This window comes from Bufo bufo, chromosome 5 (genome assembly GCF_905171765.1).
Source record: "Bufo bufo chromosome 5, aBufBuf1.1, whole genome shotgun sequence".
NCBI lineage: Eukaryota > Metazoa > Chordata > Amphibia > Anura > Bufonidae > Bufo > Bufo bufo.
The window spans coordinates 555,020,542-555,041,947 of NC_053393.1; the positions used below are offsets into that span (position 1 = coordinate 555,020,542).

The 21,406-nt window shown below is 48.3% G+C and overlaps 2 protein-coding genes across 17 annotated transcripts in view; one reads left to right on the top strand and one right to left on the bottom strand.

Moving 5' to 3' along the window:
• LOC121000856 (gastrula zinc finger protein XlCGF66.1-like) overlaps positions 1–21,406 on the top strand; it is a 576,261-nt gene that overhangs the window by 323,677 nt on the left and 231,178 nt on the right. The window lies entirely within an intron of this gene.
• Positions 1–21,406, bottom strand: part of LOC121000834 (zinc finger protein 383-like) — a 1,218,895-nt gene that overhangs the window by 66,368 nt on the left and 1,131,121 nt on the right. For 14 of the 16 annotated variants that reach the window (XM_040431515.1, XM_040431516.1, XM_040431518.1 and 11 more), the window contains one exon: positions 10–114. The exons of the other annotated variants lie outside the window; for them this stretch is intronic. In XM_040431515.1, coding sequence (XP_040287449.1) covers positions 10–114 — 105 coding nt within the window. The remainder of the gene's footprint in view (positions 1–9; positions 115–21,406) is intronic. 16 annotated transcript variants of the gene reach the window in all.

Genomic DNA, 21,406 nt, shown 5'->3' on the forward strand with positions numbered 1-21,406 from the left:
CGGTGTCACCTCTCCAGTCAGCAGCGCCATCATCTTGTGGACGACTTCTAGGATCTTCTCATTGTTCTTCTCATGTATCAGATTACTAGACGTCTTCTTCACCGTGGAGTAATCCTGTTCATGGAAGACATAATAATAAATGTCACCATGTACATTCCAGAGTCCATTACTTCTACAGCCATGTCCACCTGTAATTACCATAGATGATGATGTAATGTGACATCATCAGAACCTCTCACCTCTCCAGTCACATCCCCTGTAATTACCATAGATAATGGTGTAATGTGACATCATCAGAACCTCTCACCTCTCCAGTCACATCCCCTGTAATTACCATAGATAATGATGTAATGTGACATCATCAGAACCTCTCACCTCTCCAGTCACATCCCCTGTAATTACCATAGATAATGATGTAATGTGACATCATCAGAACCTCTCACCTCTCCAGTCACATCCCCTGTAATTACCATAGATAATGATGTAATGTGACATCATCAGAACCTCTCACCTCTCCAGTCACATCCCCTGTAATTACCATAGATAATGATGTAATGTGACATCATCAGAACCTCTCACCTCTCCAGTCACATCACCAGTAATTACCATAGACAATGGTGTAATGTGACATCATCAGAACCTCTCACCTCTTCAGTCACATACCCTGTAATTACCATAGATAATGGTGTAATGTGACATCATCAGAACCTCTCTCCTCTCCAGTCACAACACCTGTAATTACCATAGATAATGGTGTAATGTGACATCATCAGAACCTCTCACCTCTCCAGTCACATCCCCTGTAATTACCATAGATAATGATGTAATGTGACATCAGAACCTCTCACCTCTCCAGTCACATCCCCTGTAATTACCATAGATAATGATGTAATGTGACATCATCAGAACCTCTCACCTCTCCGGTCACATCCCCTGTAATTACCATAGATAATGGTGTAATGTGACATCATCAGAACCTCTCACCTCTCCAGTCACATCCCCTGTAATTACCATAGATAATGATGTAATGTGACATCATCAGAACCTCTCACCTCTCCAGTCACATCCCCTGTAATTACCATAGATGATGATGTAATGTGACATCATCAGAACCGCTCACCTCTCCAGTAAGCAGGAAGAGTATCTCTAGGGTAAGATCTAACATCCTCTCCGCCATCTTGTCCCCGTCTCCATCCATTATCTGGTACTGATGATGTCATCGGACAATCCTATATCACAGGAACCTGAATGGAAGAAGAGGAGTCAATGTAGAATCCTCATGAAATCCCATAGAAATGCTTATAAATGACCGGAGATGATGAGGGACATTTGGGGAGAAATCAGAGGAGATAAGGTCTTCTCTCTATTGTCTGGATTGATGACTAGAAGATCTCGTCAGGGCAGTTCCTCCATGTTTGAGGTCACAGCAGTGTAAAGTATGGTGCACCCTCACACGACCCCTACATACAATCCCTGGCTGAAGTGGTGATACACCCGACCAATCAGCTGTTTGAGGAGACCGTGGCTCGCCGGTGAGCGCTGCAGTCTTATCGCAGGTCACCAAGCGCCGTCTTTTGTAAAGTGGTTGTGCTTGATATCGCAGCTGTGACCGGTGAATGTGACATCACATGGCCTTGGAAGAGGCGTAAGAGGTCACCGAGCGCAGCAGCCTCTTCATACAGCTGATTGGTGGGGTCCCGGGAGTAGGAGCCCCCCGATCTCATGACCTATCCTGAAGATCAGTCATCAATATCAGGGCTCCAGATGGCGACCAAAACGGTCGCCAATGCGCCTTAAAATTTGCAGATGGCGACAAGACTTTTTAGTCTTGTCGCCATTTGCGACTGTACCGCCGCGATCCTGCGCAGCCTAAGTTCAGTAGGACACTGCACAGTGGAGAAGGAAGGAGTCCCTCCCTCTCCACTGTGACGCGGCCGCCACTACCACCAATGGGGATATAGCAGGGAGGAGGAGGGGAGGAGCTCTCGCCACTGCGCCACCAATGAATGTAAAACATAAGTATAGGCAGCGGTATCACAGACCCGGCACCCGGCCTCAATAACAGGGCATGCGATCCGCGGCCATTAACCCCTCAGGTGCCACAGATGGCATGCCCTGTTATTGAGGCCGGGTGACGGGTCTGTTATACCGCTGCAGACAATTGTATGAAAGAGGACCTTTCTTGGGTCCAAAGAATAAGAACTTATCAGCAGGCTGCATAGAGCGGCGCCCAGGGATCGTCCTCTGTGGCCCCCGGTATTTTCAGCATTCAGAGGAAGGAGGAGGAGACGCCAGTGTCTCTCCTTCTCCCTGACAGCAGCGCTGTCCAATCACAGCGCAGAGCTCAGAGCTAGGGAAGCCCCCCCAAAGCTTCCCCCCCCCCCCCCCATTATCACTGACCACAAGTCCGCCCCCCCCCCCCCACATTGTTATATGGTGGCCACAGGGTCCCATCCCCTCCATTGGTGGCAGTGGCAGATTACACTGCTGGGGCTCAGATCGTTACCATGGCAGCCAGGACGCTACTGAAGCCCTGGCTGCCATGTTCAGCTCCCTGCTGCTGTGTGCACAGAGCCCAGGGCAGCAGGGAGAGTGTGAGATCCTATTCACCCTGATAGATCTCTATCAGGGTGAATAGGACAAGGGATGACACGATCCAGGTTCTAGTCCCTAAGGGAAGAAATGGTTATTAAATAAAAAGTAAAAAAAAAACAAAAAAAACACCAAAATACTAAGTTTAAATGGCCCCCTTCCCAGTTTTACATATAAAATTTACAAACAATAAAGAATAAACATATTACATATCGCCACGTCCCACAAAATGTGAGCTATTAAAATATAAAAAAATATTCCTGCTCGGTGAAGGCCGTAACAGAAAAAAAAACTATAAACCACGCAATTCGCCATTTTTAGTCACCTTGTCCCCCAGAAGATGTCCCTGGATGTGAGAGGCATGTGGTGCTGGCTCACTACTGTCACCTGCGTCTCATCTTCTCAAAGTCCTTTTTTTAAAATTATATGCATTTTAAATTTGGCGACTAAAAAATTTAATTTGGCTCCTAAATTTTTTAGTTTAGGAGCCAATGGCTCCTGGTCATTTTTTTTTGTCTGGAGCACTGAATATGATAATTCCAGAAAACCCCTCTGACACCACTACTTTATAAGAGGGTCTACAGGAATGTCCAGTTCACCCGGAGGAAGTCTTCGGGGTGAACCGGAGACAAGGAGGGAAGACGCCGGAGATGGCGGCCGGACCGGTCATGGAGGGACAGGAAGAAGATTTCTGTTCTTCCTTCTTGATCCAATTCATCTCTAGTTCAGGTCAAATATTGACCAACGACCCGATTCTGGGGCCGGAGCCAGACGTTGTTTTTTCGAAGGCCCCAATTTACATAATAAATTGTCCCCCAGCAGCTCGAGACCAGATCAGGTTCATCATTCACATGGAGGCTGCACCGGAAGGAGCGGAACGTTAGAACTGCCTGAGCTGTATCTGCAGGACTGACTGGACAGTGAGGGGACTATAACCTGTGACCACGTAGGTGTGGACTGTGCGGAGCCCCACGTGGCCTGCAGCATGTGGGACACGCCCTGCGCAAGTTACAAACCAGGACACGAGAAGATGGAATATAAAGAGGGGTCTAGAAAAGCAGCGCGTGGCTCTGCATCTCCAGCCTGGACGGGACCCCTAAGGGCCGGACCTGGTGAGAGATAGGGGGGGGGGGGGGTCCGGTGAAGGCCATTAATCGGAGGGAAGCTGAATGGTCCACGGGTCACGGACCTCACAGCCAAACAGGACAGTTACCTAAACAGGACCTCACCCTCCCGGCTGGTACAGAGGGATCCCCAGTGTGATAGGGATGATGGGCAAGTAGTCATGGAGCGGACCATGGGGAACCTCCTCTCTGATTGGTCGTTTATAGTCACATGGTATTTAAAAAGCTGGAAGCAGCAACTGTGAACAAGTAACATTGGATTCTATGGATTTTACATTTTAACAGGAATTTTCAGACGTTTAACCCCTTCATAATAGGGACATTTTTGATATTTTACTCCCAGCCTTCCCGGAGCCATAACTTCTTTATTTCCCATTAACACAGATGACGAGGACGTTAACATCGCCGGACGAGGACTTGTTATTTGTGGGACCAGTTGTACTTTGTAATGGCGCCAGTTACGGTTCTACACAATGTAGTGGGAAGCGGGAAAATTCCAACTGGGGGATAAAAAAACTAAAAACACCCCCAATTCGGGCAGTTTCCTGGTTTTGCTGTCCCAGCGTTTCCTGGCCGGTTCCCCTCATCCTCCGGTCGGTGCGATTACAGCGACACCACATTTATACAGGTTTTATTGGGTTTTATTACTGATGTTTTCTCTGCATCCCCATCTTCTGACCGCCATAACGTGTGCGGCGCTGTGTGCGCATTCCCAGTCTGTGCTTCTCACTGACGCCGTATTGTGGATGGCGGTTTTATTTATTTTCCCATTTGCGCTAAATCCTTGTACATTTTATTAGCGGAGGCGCCGGCGACGTGTGTTGTTTATGTACTTATAACTTTGGGGGGGGGGATTTTAATATATATTTTTTTAACCCTGTTTTATAGTTCCAGGTTTTTGCGGCTCCAGGTGCCGTGGTCACGAGCCCCGGTGGACGTGGCGGCTGCTGCTGGATCGGTCCCTGCCGTATAAACATGTCGCTGGTTTTATCCCGTTCTCGGCTTCTCCCTGTGACTTGTGGCTGGATCGGCGGAGCTCCTCCTCCAGGTCTGTCATAGGACGTCCACTGGGAGACCCTCCCCCGCAGCAGCACCAACCCCGTCACATCCAGCAGACTGCGGGGAGGATCCTGCGGCACTCATAACAGACTGCACTACTGAAGCATCAACTGCTACAGACATCATACACTGCACTACTGAAGCATCAGCTGTGACAGACATCATACACTGCACTACTGAAGCATCAGCTGTGACAGACATCATACACTGCACTACTGAAGCATCAGCTGTGACAGACATCACACACTGCACTACTGAAGCACCAGCTGTGACAGACATCACACACTGCACTACTGAAGCACCAGCTGCCACAGACATCATACACTGCACTACTGAAGCATCAGCTGTGACAGACATCATACACTGCACTACTGAAGCATCAGCTGCGACAGACATCATACACTGCACTACTGAAGCATCAGCTGCGACAGACATCATACACTGCACTACTGAAGCATCAGCTGCGACAGACATCATACACTGCACTACTGAAGCATCAACTGTGACAGACATCATACACTGCACTACTGAAGCATCAGCTGTGACAGACATCATACACTGCACTACTGAAGCATCAGCTGTGACAGACATCACACACTGCACTACTGAAGCCCCAGCTGTGACAGACATCACACACTGCACTACTGAAGCATCAACTGCCACAGACATCATACACTGCACTACTGAAGCATCAGCTGCGACAGACATCATACACTGCACTACTGAAGCACCAGCTGCCACAGACATCATACACTGCACTACTGAAGCACCAACTGCCACAGACATCATACACTGCACTACTGAAGCACCAGCTGCCACAGACATCACACACTGCACTACTGAAGCATCAGCTGCCACAGACATCACACACTGCACTACTGAAGCATCAACTGTGACAGACATCACACACTGCACTACTGAAGCATCAGCTGCCACAGACATCACACACTGCACTACTGAAGCATCAACTGTCAGAGACATCACACATTGCACTACTGAAGCATCAGCTGTGACAGACATCACACACTGCACTACTGAAGCATCAACTGTCAGAGACATCACACACTGCACTACTGAAGCACCAGCTGTGACAGACATCACACACTGCACTACTGAAGCACCAGCTGTGACAGACATCACACACTGCACTACTGAAGCATCAGCTGTGACAGACATCATACACTGCACTACTGAAGCACCAACTGCCACAGACATCATACACTGCACTACTGAAGCACCAGCTGCCACAGACATCACACACTGCACTACTGAAGCATCAGCTGCCACAGACATCACACACTGCACTACTGAAGCATCAACTGTCAGAGACATCACACATTGCACTACTGAAGCATCAGCTGTGACAGACATCACACACTGCACTACTGAAGCATCAGCTGCCACAGACATCACACACTGCACTACTGAAGCATCAACTGTCAGAGACATCACACATTGCACTACTGAAGCATCAGCTGTGACAGACATCACACACTGCACTACTGAAGCATCAGCTGCCACAGACATCACACATTGCACTACTGAAGCACCAGCTGTGACAGACATCACACACTGCACTACTGAAGCATCAGCTGTGACAGACATCATACACTGCACTACTGAAGCATCAGCTGTGACAGACATCATAGACTGCACTACTGAAGCACCAGCTGTGACAGACATCATACACTGCACTACTGAAGCACCAGCTGTGACAGACATCACACACTGCACTACTGAAGCACCAGCTGTGACAGACATCATACACTGCACTACTGAAGCACCAGCTGTGACAGACATCACACACTGCACTACTGAAGCACCAGCTGTGACAGACATCATACACTGCACTACTGAAGCACCAGCTGTGACAGACATCACACACTGCACTACTGAAGCACCAACTGTGACAGACATCATACACTGCACTACTGAAGCACCAGCTGTGACAGACATCATACACTGCACTACTGAAGCATCAGCAGTGACAGACATCATACACTGCACTACTGAAGCATCAGCTGTGACAGACATCACACACTGCACTCCTGACTGCGGCCCCCGGCCCCCCGGTACCTGCTCCTCCTCAGGCCGGGGCTCTCCCTCCCGCTGTCCGGACATCAGAGCCTCTTTACAGGACGTTTCCAGCAGAACTTCCTCTTTCCCTCAGGTTCCTGGAGTTTTCCTCTCCCAGCATGCTTTGCGGTGTGACGTCACAGGGCTGGCCCCGCCCGGCACACTGGTCAGTCAGCACTAGCCCCGCCCCCTACACCTCCGGCGGCCATGTTAGTACACCCAGACATGGCTCCTGCTCCTCTCCTCACATCACTGAGGGCCACAGGCGCTCCCTCACCATCTCCAGAGCCCCAAACACTGGGAGCGGCCAGCGCAGCCGTATCTAAGCCTCTCATGTGAGATACAGCCTGCTGAGCCTGGATCACAGCTTCTCTTGTGTGATACTGTCTGCTGAGCTGTGTATCTAATCCTCTCCTGTGTGATACTGCCTGCTGAGCTGTGTATCTAATCCTATCCTGTGTGATACTGTCTGCTGAGCTGTGTATATAATCCTATCCTGTGTGATACTGTCTGCTGAGCTGTGTATCTAATCCTGTCCTGTGTGATACTGTCTGCTGAGCTGTGTATCTAATCCTATCCTGTGCGATACAGTCTGCTGAGCTGTGTATCTAATCCTATCCTGTGCGATACTGTCTGCTGAGCTGTGTATCTAATCCTATCCTGTGTGATACTGTCTGCTGAGCTGTGTATCTAATCCTATCATGTGTGATACAGTCTGCTGAGCTGTGTATCTAATCCTATCCTGTGTGATACTGTCTGCTGAGCTGTGTATCTAATCCTATCCTGTTTGATACTGTCTGCTGAGCTGTGTATCTAATCCTATCCTGTGTGATACTGTCTGCTGAGCTGTGTATCTAATCCTATCCTGTTTGATACTGTCTGCTGAGCTGTGTATCTAATCCTATCCTGTGTGATACTGTCTGCTGAGCTGTGTATCTAATCCTATCCTGTGTGATACTGTCTGCTGAGCTGTGTATCTAATCCTCTCCTGTGTGATACTGCCTGCTGAGCTGTGTATCTAATCCTATCCTGTGTGATACTGTCTGCTGAGCTGTGTATCTAATCCTGTCCTGTGTGATACTGTCTGCTGAGCTGTGTATCTAATCCTATCCTGTGCGATACAGTCTGCTGAGCTGTGTATCTAATCCTATCCTGTGCGATACTGTCTGCTGAGCTGTGTATCTAATCCTATCCTATGTGATACTGTCTGCTGAGCTGTGTATCTAATCCTATCCTGTGTGATACAGTCTGCTGAGCTGTGTATCTAATCCTATCCTGTGTGATACTGTCTGCTGAGCTGTGTATCTAATCCTATCCTGTGTGATACTGTCTGCTGAGCTGTGTATCTAATCCTGTCCTGTGTGATACTGTCTGCTGAGCTGTGTATCTAATCCTATCCTGTGCGATACAGTCTGCTGAGCTGTGTATCTAATCCTATCCTGTGCGATACTGTCTGCTGAGCTGTGTATCTAATCCTATCCTGTGTGATACTGTCTGCTGAGCTGTGTATCTAATCCTATCATGTGTGATACAGTCTGCTGAGCTGTGTATCTAATCCTATCCTGTGTGATACTGTCTGCTGAGCTGTGTATCTAATCCTATCCTGTTTGATACTGTCTGCTGAGCTGTGTATCTAATCCTATCCTATGTGATACTGTCTGCTGAGCTGTGTATCTAATCCTATCCTGTGTGATACAGTCTGCTGAGCTGTGTATCTAATCCTATCCTGTGTGATACTGTCTGCTGAGCTGTGTATCTAATCCTATCCTGTGTGATACTGTCTGCTGAGCTGTGTATCTAATCCTATCCTGTGTGATACTGTCTGCTGAGCTGTGTATCTAATCCTATCCTGTGTGATACTCCCTGCTGAGCTGTGTATCTAATCCTATCCTGTGTGATACTCCCTGCTGAGCTGTGTATCTAATCCTATCCCGTGTGATACTGTCTGCTGAGCTGTGTATCTAATCCTATCCTGTGTGATACTGTCTGCTGAGCTGTGTATCTAATCCTCTCCTGTGTGATACTGCCTGCTGAGCTGTGTATCTAATCCTATCCTGTGTGATACTGTCTGCTGAGCTGTGTATCTAATCCTATCCTGTGTGATACTGTCTGCTGAGCTGTGTATCTAATCCTATCCTGTGTGATACTGTCTGCTGAGCTGTGTATCTAATCCTATCCTGTGTGATACTGTCTGCTGAGCTGTGTATCTAATCCTATCCTGTGTGATACTGTCTGCCGAGCTGTGTATCTAATCCTATCCTGTGTGATACTGTCTGCCGAGCTGTGTATCTAATCCTATCCTGTGTGATACTGTCTGCCGAGCTGTGTATCTAATCCTATCCTGTGTGATACTGTCTGCCGAGCTGTGTATCTAATCCTATCCTGTGTGATACTGTCTGCCGAGCTGTGTATCTAATCCTATCCTGTGTGATACTGTCTGCCGAGCTGTGTATCTAATCCTATCCTGTGTGATACTGTCTGCCGAGCTGTGTATCTAATCCTGTCCTGTGTGATACTGTCTGCCGAGCTGTGTATCTAATCCTCTCCTGTGTGATACTGTCTGCTGAGCTGTGTATCTAATCCTATCCCGTGTGATACTGTCTGCTGAGCTGTGTATCTAATCCTATCCCGTGTGATACTGTCTGTTGAGCTGTGTATCTAATCCTATCCTGTGTGATACTGCCTGTTGAGCTGTGTATCTAATCCTATCCTGTGTAATACTGTCTGCTGAGCTGTGTATCTAATCCTGTCCTGTGTGATACTGTCTGCTGAGCTGTGTATCGAATCCTGTCCTGTGTGATACTGTCTGCTGAGCTGTGTATCTAATCCTATCCTGTGTGATACTGTCTGCTGAGCTGTGTATCTAATCCTAGCCTGTGTGATACTGTCTGCTGAGCTGTGTATCTAATCCTGCAGGGTGTGATACGTATGACACGTTACATACTGGTTACATTTCTATATGTTGCTGTTTAGTCCTCCCACCTCTCCTCCCCCCAACATATCCCACCTCTCCTCCTCCCCCATATCCCACCTCTCCTCCCCCCCCATATCCCACCTCTCCTCCCCCCATATCCCACCTCTCCCCCCCCCCCCCATATCCCACCTCCCCCCCCCCATATCCCACCTCTCCCCCCCCCCCATATCCCACCTCTCCCCCCCCCCATATCCCACCTCTCCTCCCCCCCATATCCCACCTCTCCTCCCCCCTTCATATCCCACCTCTCCCCCCCCCCCCCATATCCCACCTCTCCCCCCCCCCCCCCATATCCCACCTCTCCTCCCCCCCCTATCTTATGGGGGAAAGACAAGAAACCCACATATCCCATATCTGCTCTCGCTCTTTCTGTATCTTTCTCCTCTTTTCCGTCGCCTCCTTCTTTCGTTCCGGGAATTCTCCTCAGGGCCCCGGACGGACACATCGTCTGCCCCTCCCCCCTCACATTGACAGCCATAACAGATTTTATTCTCCATTAAGGGTTAAATGAAGGAAAAACACTTACGCCATTTGTATTCACGTCATTTACCGATCCCCATGCTCTCCATATTGTACGGTTCTTCCCAATTCCGCTCTGTGACATTTAACCCTGTGATGGTTTCTGCTCCGTTATTTAGTAACCTTTGCTTAAAAGAAATAACCTGGGGCCGGAGCGCCGGACGACCGCACAGCAGAGACGCCGCCGTACCCACTACTCTATAGAAGAGCTCTCACTGAATAATTACTATTTACTTAACCCCTTCCCAGGAAGTGACGTACATGTGAAGCGGGCGCCATAGACACCTGGGGCTAATGTCTGTGATTGGCAATAATGCCAATTGCAGACTGTAACGGATCTTCTGGCACCCCGACCGGGTACCTCCGTCGATGGATGCTCCTAGTGCTTCCCGAGGACTCCAAGCACTCCACTTGACACCGTAAGAACTGCAGACCACACGAACCGTCAAAGCTTAGTTGAGGTCTCACCGTGTCCTACCCACCTTGGACCTACGACAAGGCTCCAGGCTCCAGTAAACCTCTCCTAAATCCAGAGAGCAGGAACAGCTCTTACAAGAGCTAGTAGTTATAGCCCGGGGAGTATACAGCGTATAGCAATCCCCATACACATGAGACGAGGCTCTATGTTGAATGTTAAACAGGAACTCTTTATTGAACACACAAGCATTGACTTATACACATTTTCCAACATTTACCACCTTGCGTGGACCTGGTTGGGAACTGAGGACATGACCTAGCAGCCAATCCTTTACAGCTTAACAGTTTAAACACTCCCATACAAAATCCTCCCCTCTGCCTGTGATACAATTACCTTACACAATGGGTTGATGTAATTATCACAGGCAGGAGAATATACAATGTCTTCTGTCCTGGAGACAACCGAGGAGTAATTCAATTATCTCTCAGGACAAAGGGAAATCGCCAATACACACGTGGGGACAATAGGACAGACATCACTATTCAAATATACAATGTCCCAACCATTACAGTAAACATAGACATTTAACATATCCCCAGATGGCTTGGATCTGAGCGCTCAATATATCCAAACAGCGCTCAGATGCCACAAACACAGTCAAATCACCATGGGGGTTAAGTTTAGCATGGGCTAATGAGAGGGCCCATAATCCTGGGGCAAGAGGCTGGCAACCAGGCTTCTCCAGCACCCAGTGGCGAGGTTGGTTTCGCCACACAGACATTTAACCCTTCAGATCCCGTAGTCAAATGTAATCATAGCATCTAAGAAGCTTAAAAACTGCTCCTGAGTGATCCGAGGCTGCGGCAGCCATGTTCCTGTGTAGACACTGCCGGTGACATGGCTCCATAGGAACATAGGGGGAGGTGTATCCAGGCCGGAGCTTTCTTCACCGGTCTTCATATCCCCGGTGCTGCCGGAGGATGCACCTAACGTATGACAAGGCGCAGTCCTCGCCGTATATTACACGCATCCTCCAGCAGATATCTGCGACAGCTCGGAGCCGCCATAGATTTCTGGCTTCATGTGGGAGGGTGCCGTGAAAAACACCAGCTGTGACTGTTTTCTAAAAGTTGCGCTTAAAGGGCCTCCAAACAATTGAAGAAAAAGTGATCAAAAAGTCACACGCACCCTGTAAAAGGAAATATTAATTATTAATATTTTGGCATAATATCAATAATTAATATTCATAAATAGGCGTAAGTCGTCTACTGATGACTCCGCCTATTTATACTATAAATACTAATTACCTCGTTGCTCTTACTTTTCCTGAACTACGTGCGATGGATTATTATTGCGGCGACTACAAATAACTGTAAGCTGTATTTTGAACAGTAAAATATTTATTAAAACAAATACAAGTCTACAGTCTATTATGGGGTTCAAAATATTTTATCTCATAGGGAACGCTGTAAAACAAAACCTGTAATACCGGTGGAATTGTGTTTTTTCCTGGTTCCACCCCATTTGGAATGTTTTTCCTCTTCCCACTACATTGTGTTCCGCAGTATATGGGGCCATTAGAAAGTACAACCTGTCCTGCAAACAGAAGCACTCATACGGCTATGTGATTGGAAAAGTATAAAAGTTATGGCTCTGGAAACCACTGAGGACGGGGTGTATACCCTGAAACGCGTCTGGTTCTGTTGGGACAGTGAGCCTTTTTCCCACTTGCTAGGATCTATCCACGGGATTCGTCTGTGTCTGCGATTATTGCTCCTTAATGGACTATCTAAGTCACCTTGGACTGTACTGGATCGCAGGGAGCGTTTGACATCATACCGCTGTGAAGCCGAGGAGTCACGTGAGACGTCACGTTGGAGACTCCATACCACGTGGGATGCCGCGTTGGGTAAGAACGGCAGGAGAATCGAGCTGAGTATCCAGCGTGTGACGGAGTGTGGTAAGGTATATCCTCCACTACTACTACCTGGTTATCCTGCTGGGGAAGCGGGACATATCCTAGCTGGTTGGGACATTATAGAGTGCTGATACAGCATTGCCGGCAAGAGGTCGAAACAGTTTGTCTTTCCATCTGGCTCTATTGGAGCCCACCGCTGGGCTACAGACAAGGACTGACATCCACATATCACCGTCATCCCTTCCAATTATCTGTTATTAGAGGTAATATTGGGACTACATTCATCCACTGTCCAGATTTATCGGAGACACCGTGTTATTGCATATATCATTTTATTGTTGACATTGTATTAACTGGTCCACCATATTACATATTTGACATGTTTGTATAGCGCTGTTTGTCATTTCCCGAATCTGGAGTGCCCCTCATCATTTTTGCTATTTCTATTGCTATATATATTTGAAAAAAGAGAGAAAGTCCAGCAGCTCTCGCCTGCCCCTCCTTCAGCTGTGAGCACGGAAAACCCGAGTCAGGCAACGGGTAATAATATATAAAAAAAAAGGTTGTAGAAATCCAGCTCCACTTTGATAAAGGAAAATATTGCGGTAAAGTCTCATCCATCACTTACAAAAATAGCAGTCTTGTCTACGCGTTTCGGGCTACCAGAGACAATTCCAGCCCTTCCTTATGACACAGTAAGACATTAACAATGAGACCTTTTAAAGTGGAAGGTGCACCTGTCTTCACTAATTGTCTTCACAGGCCTGTAACCGCCCCCAAGAAAAGGTGCCACACCTTCAAATAGCTCTTCTCATGAAAAATAAAAGAAAAAACGCAAGAAAGACATTGAACCATACATATACATAGTAGGAAATTGCTATGCAAAGAAATATATATGAGGGGATACGCATAATGTTTATGCAAATGCACACAACATTATGTTACTGAAAAATAATGGAGTGTATCAAAAGTCATATTGCAAACAGGGAAAAAATCTTTTTTCTAGAAATATTCTAATAAAAAAAACATGAAATTGTTGCACACAGAAGATAAAGTGTGAGTCATTTTTCTGGTAAAGGCTGGGGCTGACATAGTTTGCGATGGTTTGGCGCTCTTCTGGCTGCACATTTAACCCCATCTGCAACTATGTCAGTCCATTCTTTATCATGTGCCAGGACAGGGAAATGTTTTTTTACTATATCGCATATCTGTAAATACTCCGTGCTATATTGAGTCACAAAGAAATTTTTATTTTTATTTGTCCTGCCGCTGGCATTGATATTATCATTTTTATTTTTGTTTTTATTTCTTTTTACCTGTATTGCATAGTGAACCCTCTTCTTGTGAGGATTTTTCTTGTCTGGGATAAAGGAGGGATCCCCTTTCAATGGTTGAGACCTGTTGTATAGCCTCCTCTACATGTTTAATGCCATAAGTTCTTTTACCCAATCTATTGGAAGTTACGTGTTTTGGATCACAGGATGTCGCATATAGTGTAGTATTCCCTGCCATAGGTTTTCTATAGGTGCAGGTGGAGACCCGACTGGTGGAGGGATCCCCCCTCAGGCGCAAGTCCAAAAAAGAAACCTCCCTTGTGTCATGGTGGACACTAAAAGAAATAGTGTCCACACAGGAGTTAATGTAACCACAGAAGGATGGTATGGCCGCCACATCGCCCGTCCAAACTAGGATCAGGTCATCGATGTAACGGCCATACCATCTGACGTGGTGCCAGAAAGGTGCGGGGCTCCGTGAGTTGCAGCGTCATATAGAGGACTTAGATAATCATGGGAGGAGAAATAATATCAGAATTCGTGGCCTCCCGGAACACCCCAGGGAGGGAGGACATACAGGGAATCCTGGACGCGCTCTTCAACAAAATTATGGGGGACCCCCCCCATCTCACACCACTAAGCTGGACAGGGCTCACAGAGCTCTTTGACACAAAGGATCCACCCCCTAACCCAGAGACATTATTTGCTGCGTTCACGACTTCACCCGGAAAGAGGCGATCATGAAGAAAGCCAGGGACTCCTGATTTGTGGACTTCCAGGGGGCCCGGGTCCACCTTTTCCAGGACTTGTCGTGGATCACGCTGCAGAAACGTCGCCACCTTCGCCCTCTGCTGGACACCTTGAGGGACCATCAGATTCCATACCGCTGGGGGTTCCCCTTTTTCCTGAACGCCCGGATAAATGGCCGCACTGTGGCCTTACGCTCCTACACTGACCTCGTCCCATTCTGTTTCGCGCTGGACTTGCCAGTACCTGACCTCTCTGACTGGGAGATTGCAGCGACATCCCTGCTCACCCTACTTGCTTGGCAGACGACGGTCACAAGAGACGTCTGCTGACCGTGGACGAGCGTCCCTTTCACCTAGACGGGAGTTCCCTGCACCCGGAGGATCCACTCCTTATCGCTGATGGACCCGTCGGTGTGCCCGGACGTTCTCTTTTTGGGGACTTTGCTGTTTTTTGCCCACTCAAGGCCTAGGAAGATATGATGGTGATGTAGTCGCCGCCTGTTGGTTACAATTGTTTTTCCTTTTATTGTCCCTGACCTATTGGTTTTGCTCAGGTTCTCCCCCCCCCCCCTCTCTCAGGCGTGACTGGTTCGGTCCTCAGACAGTGGGGCTCAGCGAGTCCGCCTTGCCGGCCATTAGTCCAGCGGGGTCGGCCCCCTCTCAGACTTTTATTTTAGTCTGTTTATTTTACAGATATAGTTTACTGTTTGTTTTTTGTGAAGTCTTGTGGTGTTCGTGTCTTCCGCTACTCCCTATCGTTCGTTTCACATCCTCCCCCTCCTCTGTGTCTATCTCTTGCTCCCATTCTCTCTTTCCCCACAGAGAGCAGTCTGGAAGAGGCCCCCCCCCCCCCCTGGAGTGGACACCTGCGCTTCTGCTACTACCTTCATAGCTGGTAAGACACTCTGCTACTCACTCCACCTCAATGGTTAGGTGTGTCACCTTGAACGTCAAGGGGCTTTGCTCTAATCCCAAGAGGCGTTTGGTGTTCCAGGAGCATCGCAGCCTATGGGCAGATGTGGTCTTTCTTCAGGAGACCCACTTCGACCAGACAGGATCCTTTGGCTTTGCCAAGCACTACTATCTGCACACCTTCTTAGCTAATCATAGCCGTCGAAAGGCAGATGTTGCCATATTGTTGTCAGCCTCCTGTCCCATTTTGGTATCCTCCTCCCACATAGACCCCGCTGGCCGCTATGTCATTCTAGAAGGGATTTATCAGGGTCGCCCCATCGTACTCTGTAATGTGTATGCCCCCAACACTTCCCAGCTTCCGTTTGTGCTTAGGGTCCTACGCAAACTCCAAGGTCTGCCCCAGCTGTGTGGGTCCTGGGTTGGGATTTTAATATGCTTTTCTCCGAGAATGCGGACCGGCTGCCCCTTCTCTCCACCCCCCCGCCCTCATCCCAGTGCCGCCTGGCTAGGAACTTTCGTAGCGTGATCAGGCGTTTTGTCCTCTAAGACCTGTGGAGGATGGACAACCCATCAAATAGAATGTTTACTTCCTATTGCCCCCCCCCCCCCCCCCCCCCCCCACATAAACTGCACAACCAAGATGACTTTTTTGGCAATGCTCTGACTTTGAAAATAATGTGTGATGTTTCCATTGGACTTATCTCCTGGTCAGATCACGCCCCCGTCGCCCTCACCCTTTCTTCTCAACCTGTACTACAAAGCACCTGTCATTGGCGCCTAAACGATTTTAACGCTTTTAGCGAAAACACTGGCTCGGTTTCGTCCCGGGCTGTGTTCTGGGAAGCCCATAAAGCGGTAGTTCGGGGCCAATGTATTGCACTGGCCTCGCGATACAAAACAAAATATACAACACACCAGGTTCGGGAACACACGGCACAAATTGACTTGTGCAGCTTCAGGATCAATCGAAATTACCAGCGATGGAGGGACTCCACTACCTCCAGGTTCGTCACTATGCGAGCACCACTTTTGGTTCGCTTAAGGTGTCACTCCCTACCCCATTTGAGCATTTGTGCCTAACTGGCACAGGGACGAGAGGTCTGATCTCTCTCATTTACCGCCTTTTGGCCACATCCCTGGTGGCGAGACCCCACATCATGCATACATGGATAAATGGACTACCGCCCTTGGATCGCCTCTTTCTCGCAGTGCCTGGCAGACTGTATGGAACAGGGCAGGCCAGTCATCTATCTGCACTACGTACAAGGAGACGCAGTATAAGCTGTTAATGCACTGGTACCATACCCCTGCACTCTACATTCCATAAACCCCACTATTCCGTCTGTCTACTGGCGGCTGTTCCTCTATGTACTGCAGCCAAATCCTTGATCGCTAAATCCTCGAAGCAGACTACGCCTCCCACCAAGTCCATGCTTCTAGCCAGGGTCCGCGACTTTAGGTCCATGTTGCAAAACTACAACTCTCAGCATGCTCAGACAGTGTTTTACCACACCCTTTGACCTGCCCCTTTTTTGTTGGCCACCTATTTAACCAGCTCCCGACCGCCTAACGCAGGGATGCGTTCTGCGGGTGGCCGGGTTATTCCTCGTTGACGCATCGGCGCGTCATCTCGCGAGACGCGAGATTACGTGCATATTCGGCCCGCACATGTGTGGGCCGGCAAAAGTTTCGGAAAGAGTTGGTCACCAGCCTGCCAGCCAATGATCAGCGCTAGCAGGTTGGTGACTTTTAAATAAACGAATCACAAGCCATTTAACACATTATATTTATAAATATAATGTGTTAAATGGCTTCTGTGCTCCTCTGCTGGTCCTTTTCGTCAGTTGGTCCCAGCAGAGGAGCAGACATCACAGTGAGTACACCAAACACTTTACTTAGCCCCAGATCACCCCCCCCCCCCCCCTCATCACCCCAATTAACCCCTTGATCACCCCTGTCAATCACTAGTGAAAGGGAAAAAAGTGATCAGTGTAAACTGTCACTTTTTTCCCCCACCAGTATTGACTGTTAGTTTAGGCCCCTTTGGTAGTTGGCTTCAGCTAGCACCCAGCCCACCGCACCGCAGTCACTGATTCGCTGATTAGCGTATCGCTAATCAGCATTGGTACTTTTATAGTATCTGTAAGTGATCAGAACTGATCACAGTCAGATCTATAATAGTATTAGTGTCACCTTAGTTCGCCCTCCACCCAAAACGCAGTGTTTGCCCGATCAGGCCTGATTGGTCGCCCACACGTGCGTTCACCCACGCCCGCCCCGCCTCAGTGCCAAATTTTTTAATTTTTTTTGATCACTGCACAATCACTTTACAAGCTCTGCGGCGATAAAAAAAATCTGTTTTGATATTTTTTATCAATCGCAGAGGCCTCCGGTACTTCGCTAGCCTCCCATTTGTAAGACAGGCTTGCTTTTTTTCTTGGGTAGTCTCAGGGAATACCCCCTAAATTTAGTTGACCAAATGGCAAGTAAGGGGTATTCTTCTGAAGAGGCCTACAGGCTTCTGACCCAGTCGGATGAGGAATGGGAACCCTCATCTGACGAATCCAGCAGGTCAGAATACGAACCTGTAGAGAGCAGTGGCAGTCTGACCCAAAGTTCGGACGATGAGGTTGAGGTCCCTAATACCACCAGGCGTACCCGGCCCCGTGTTGCTAGACCACAGGTTGCCTAGGATCCGCTTCAAGGGCAGCAGAGTGGGGCTGGCGCTGTTGGATTACATGGTGAGGCATACACCAGCAGCACAGCCCATCCTGGATCTAGTATCAGCACTGCCGTACAACATGGTGAAGTGGCGAGCACCAGAAGGGCAGTAGAAGCTGGTACGGTGGCACGTGCAGTAGTTACCCCGTCGCAGCCACCGCACAGACAGGCCCGTAGAGCCCTTAGAGTCCCTGAGGTGCTGGCAAACCCTGATTGGCAGCCCCCAACTTCAGCCGCACCAGTAGTTCCCCCTTTCACCGCCCAGTCTGGAGTTCGGGTTGAGACAGATCGGATCGGCACTGGGGTTTTTTGAGCTGTTCCTGACTGTGGAGCTCTTGGACTTAGTCGTGGCAGAAACAAATCGGTATGCCACTCAATTTATAGCCGCCAGCCCGGAAAGCTTTTATGCCCAGCCTTTCCGGTGGAAACCCGTCCAAGTTTACGAACTTAAAACTTTTCTGGGCCTTCTCCAAAACATGGGCCTGACAAAAAAGCATGAAATGCGGTCATATTGGTCCACGAACCCAATTCATCACATGCCCATGTTCTCTGCTGCTATGTCCAGGACACGATTTGAGACCATCCTGCGTTTCCTGCACTTTAGCGACAACAGCACCTCTCGTCCCAGAGGCCACCCAGCTTTTGACCGGCTCCGCAAAATTCGGCCCCTCATAGACCACTTTAACACCAAATTTGCAGATTGCAGTATACCCCTGAGCAAAACATCTGCATAGACGAGTCCCTGATACATTTTACCAGGAGCCTAGGCTTCAAACAATACATCCCAAGCAAGCGCGCCCGGTATGGGGTCAAATTGTATAAGCTCTGTGAAAGGGCCACAGGCTATACGCACAAATTTCGAGTCTATGAGGGTAAAGATCAGACCCTGGAGCCGGTCGGTTGCCCTGACTACCTGGGGAGCAGTGGGAAGACAGTCTGGGACTTGGTGTCACCCTTATTTGGCAAGGGGTACCACCTTTATGTGGACAATTTCTACACAAGTGTGCCCCTCTTCAGGCATTTGTTTCTAGAACAGATTGGCTGCTGTGGCACCGCGCGACCTAGTCACCGGGGCTTCCCCCAACGGCTCGTTACCACCCGTCTTGCAAGGGGGGAGAGGGCTGCCTTGTGTAACGAAGAACTGCTCGCGGTGAAATGGAGAGACAAGCGTGACGTTTACATGCTCTCCTCCATTCACGCAGACATGACAATACAAATAGAACGAGCAACCAGTGTCATTGAAAAGCCCCTCTCAGTCCACGACTATAATTCGCTCATGGGAGGGGTGGACTTCAATGACCAGATGTTGGCTCCTTATTTACTCTCCCGCAGGACCAGACGCTGGTATAAGAAGGTGTCTGTATATTTGATTCAATCGTCTCTGTACAATAGTTTTGTTCTCTACAGTAAGGCTGGGAGAACAGGATCCTTCCCCAAATTTCAGGAAGAGATTATCGAGAACCTCCTGTATCCAGGAGGTTCCGTGGCCCCAACCACCAGTGTAGTGAGCCGTCTACACGAGCGACATTTCCCCAATGTCGTTCCTGGTACCTCAACCCAACCGTCACCCCGAAAAAGATGTTGTGTCTGTAGCAGGAGTGGAATAAGGCGTGACACCCGCTATTTCTGTCCCGACTGCCCTGACCACCCTGCCCTATGCTTAGGGGAGTGTTTCCGGAAGTACCACACACAGGTACACTTAGTATAGGGATTGCGTGACACAGGACAGGCACACAGGGGTCTTAGGGCCCTTTCACACAGAGCTGCTGAAAACCTCTCCTTTCACCTGGGACAAAGTGCATAATGTACTTCGCCACATCTCTGGGCGATTTGCGCTTTGCACATTGTCCCATGGGGAAGGAGAGGTTTGACCTCTAAAGGTAAAAAACAAAAAAAAAAATCACAGGTAAGCAAAAAAGTTAATGTTCCAAAAGTTCAATAAAGTTTATAAAAGTTAAATGTTCTGTTCAAATGTTATATAAAGTTAATGTTAATAAATTTATTGCGTTGCTGCCTGTTTTTGTTTTTTTTACCTTCTAGGTGGACCAACCGATCGACCAGCTGCAGCACTGATTTGTATTCTGACAGAAGCATTGCGCTGCTGTCAGATTACACCAAAGTCGGTGTATGCGGCGCTGCAAGACGAGATTTCTCCTCTGCAGTAAAAGATACGTTTGCCGAGGCATATGAGCTGAGGAGGCGGCGGTGTTCATATACTTTCGCAAACACTTTGTATATAAAAAAAAAATAATAAATCCCGGCAATGATTTATTCATCCACATCGATTGATGTGAATGGAGAAATCTGGTTTGCCAGGGCATACGAGCTAAGTGGGTATGGATGTTGGGCGGAGCTCCTATGTCCTGGCAGACGCCTTTCTCCTCCTTTTTTTTTTTGGCAGAGATTTTTTCATCCACATTTATTTAACGCGAATGAAGAAATCTGTGCCGTTTATTTTTTCTTTCAGCCCAGAGGCTGAACGGAAAAAAAAATTCTCATTACCCGTATGCTCAATATAAGGAGAATAGCAGAAACTCCTAATGCTGGCCATACATGTAATGATTGCGGAGACCCTCAAATGCCAGGGCAGTAGAAACACTCCACAAATGACCCCATTTTGGAAAGAAGACACCCCAAGGTATTCGCTGAGGGGCATATTGAGTCCATGAAAGATTGAACTTTTTGTCCCAAGTTAGCGGAAAGGGAGACTTTGTGATAAAAAAATATATATATCAATTTCCGCTAACTTGTGCGAAAAAAAAAATATCTTCTATGAACTCGCCATGCCCCTCACGAAATACCTTGGGGTGTCTTCTTTCCAAAATGGGGTCACATGTGGGGTATTTATACTGCCCTGGCATTTTAGGGGCCCTAAAGCGTGAGAAGAAGACTGGAATCCAAATGTCTAAAAATGCCCTCCTAAAAAGGTACTCTTTGGAATTTGGGCCCCTTTGCCCACCTAGGCTGCAAAAAAGTGTCACACATGTGGTATCGCCGTACTCAAGAGAAGTAGGGCAATGTGTTTTGGGGTGTCTTTTTACATATACCCATGCTGGGTGAGAGAAAT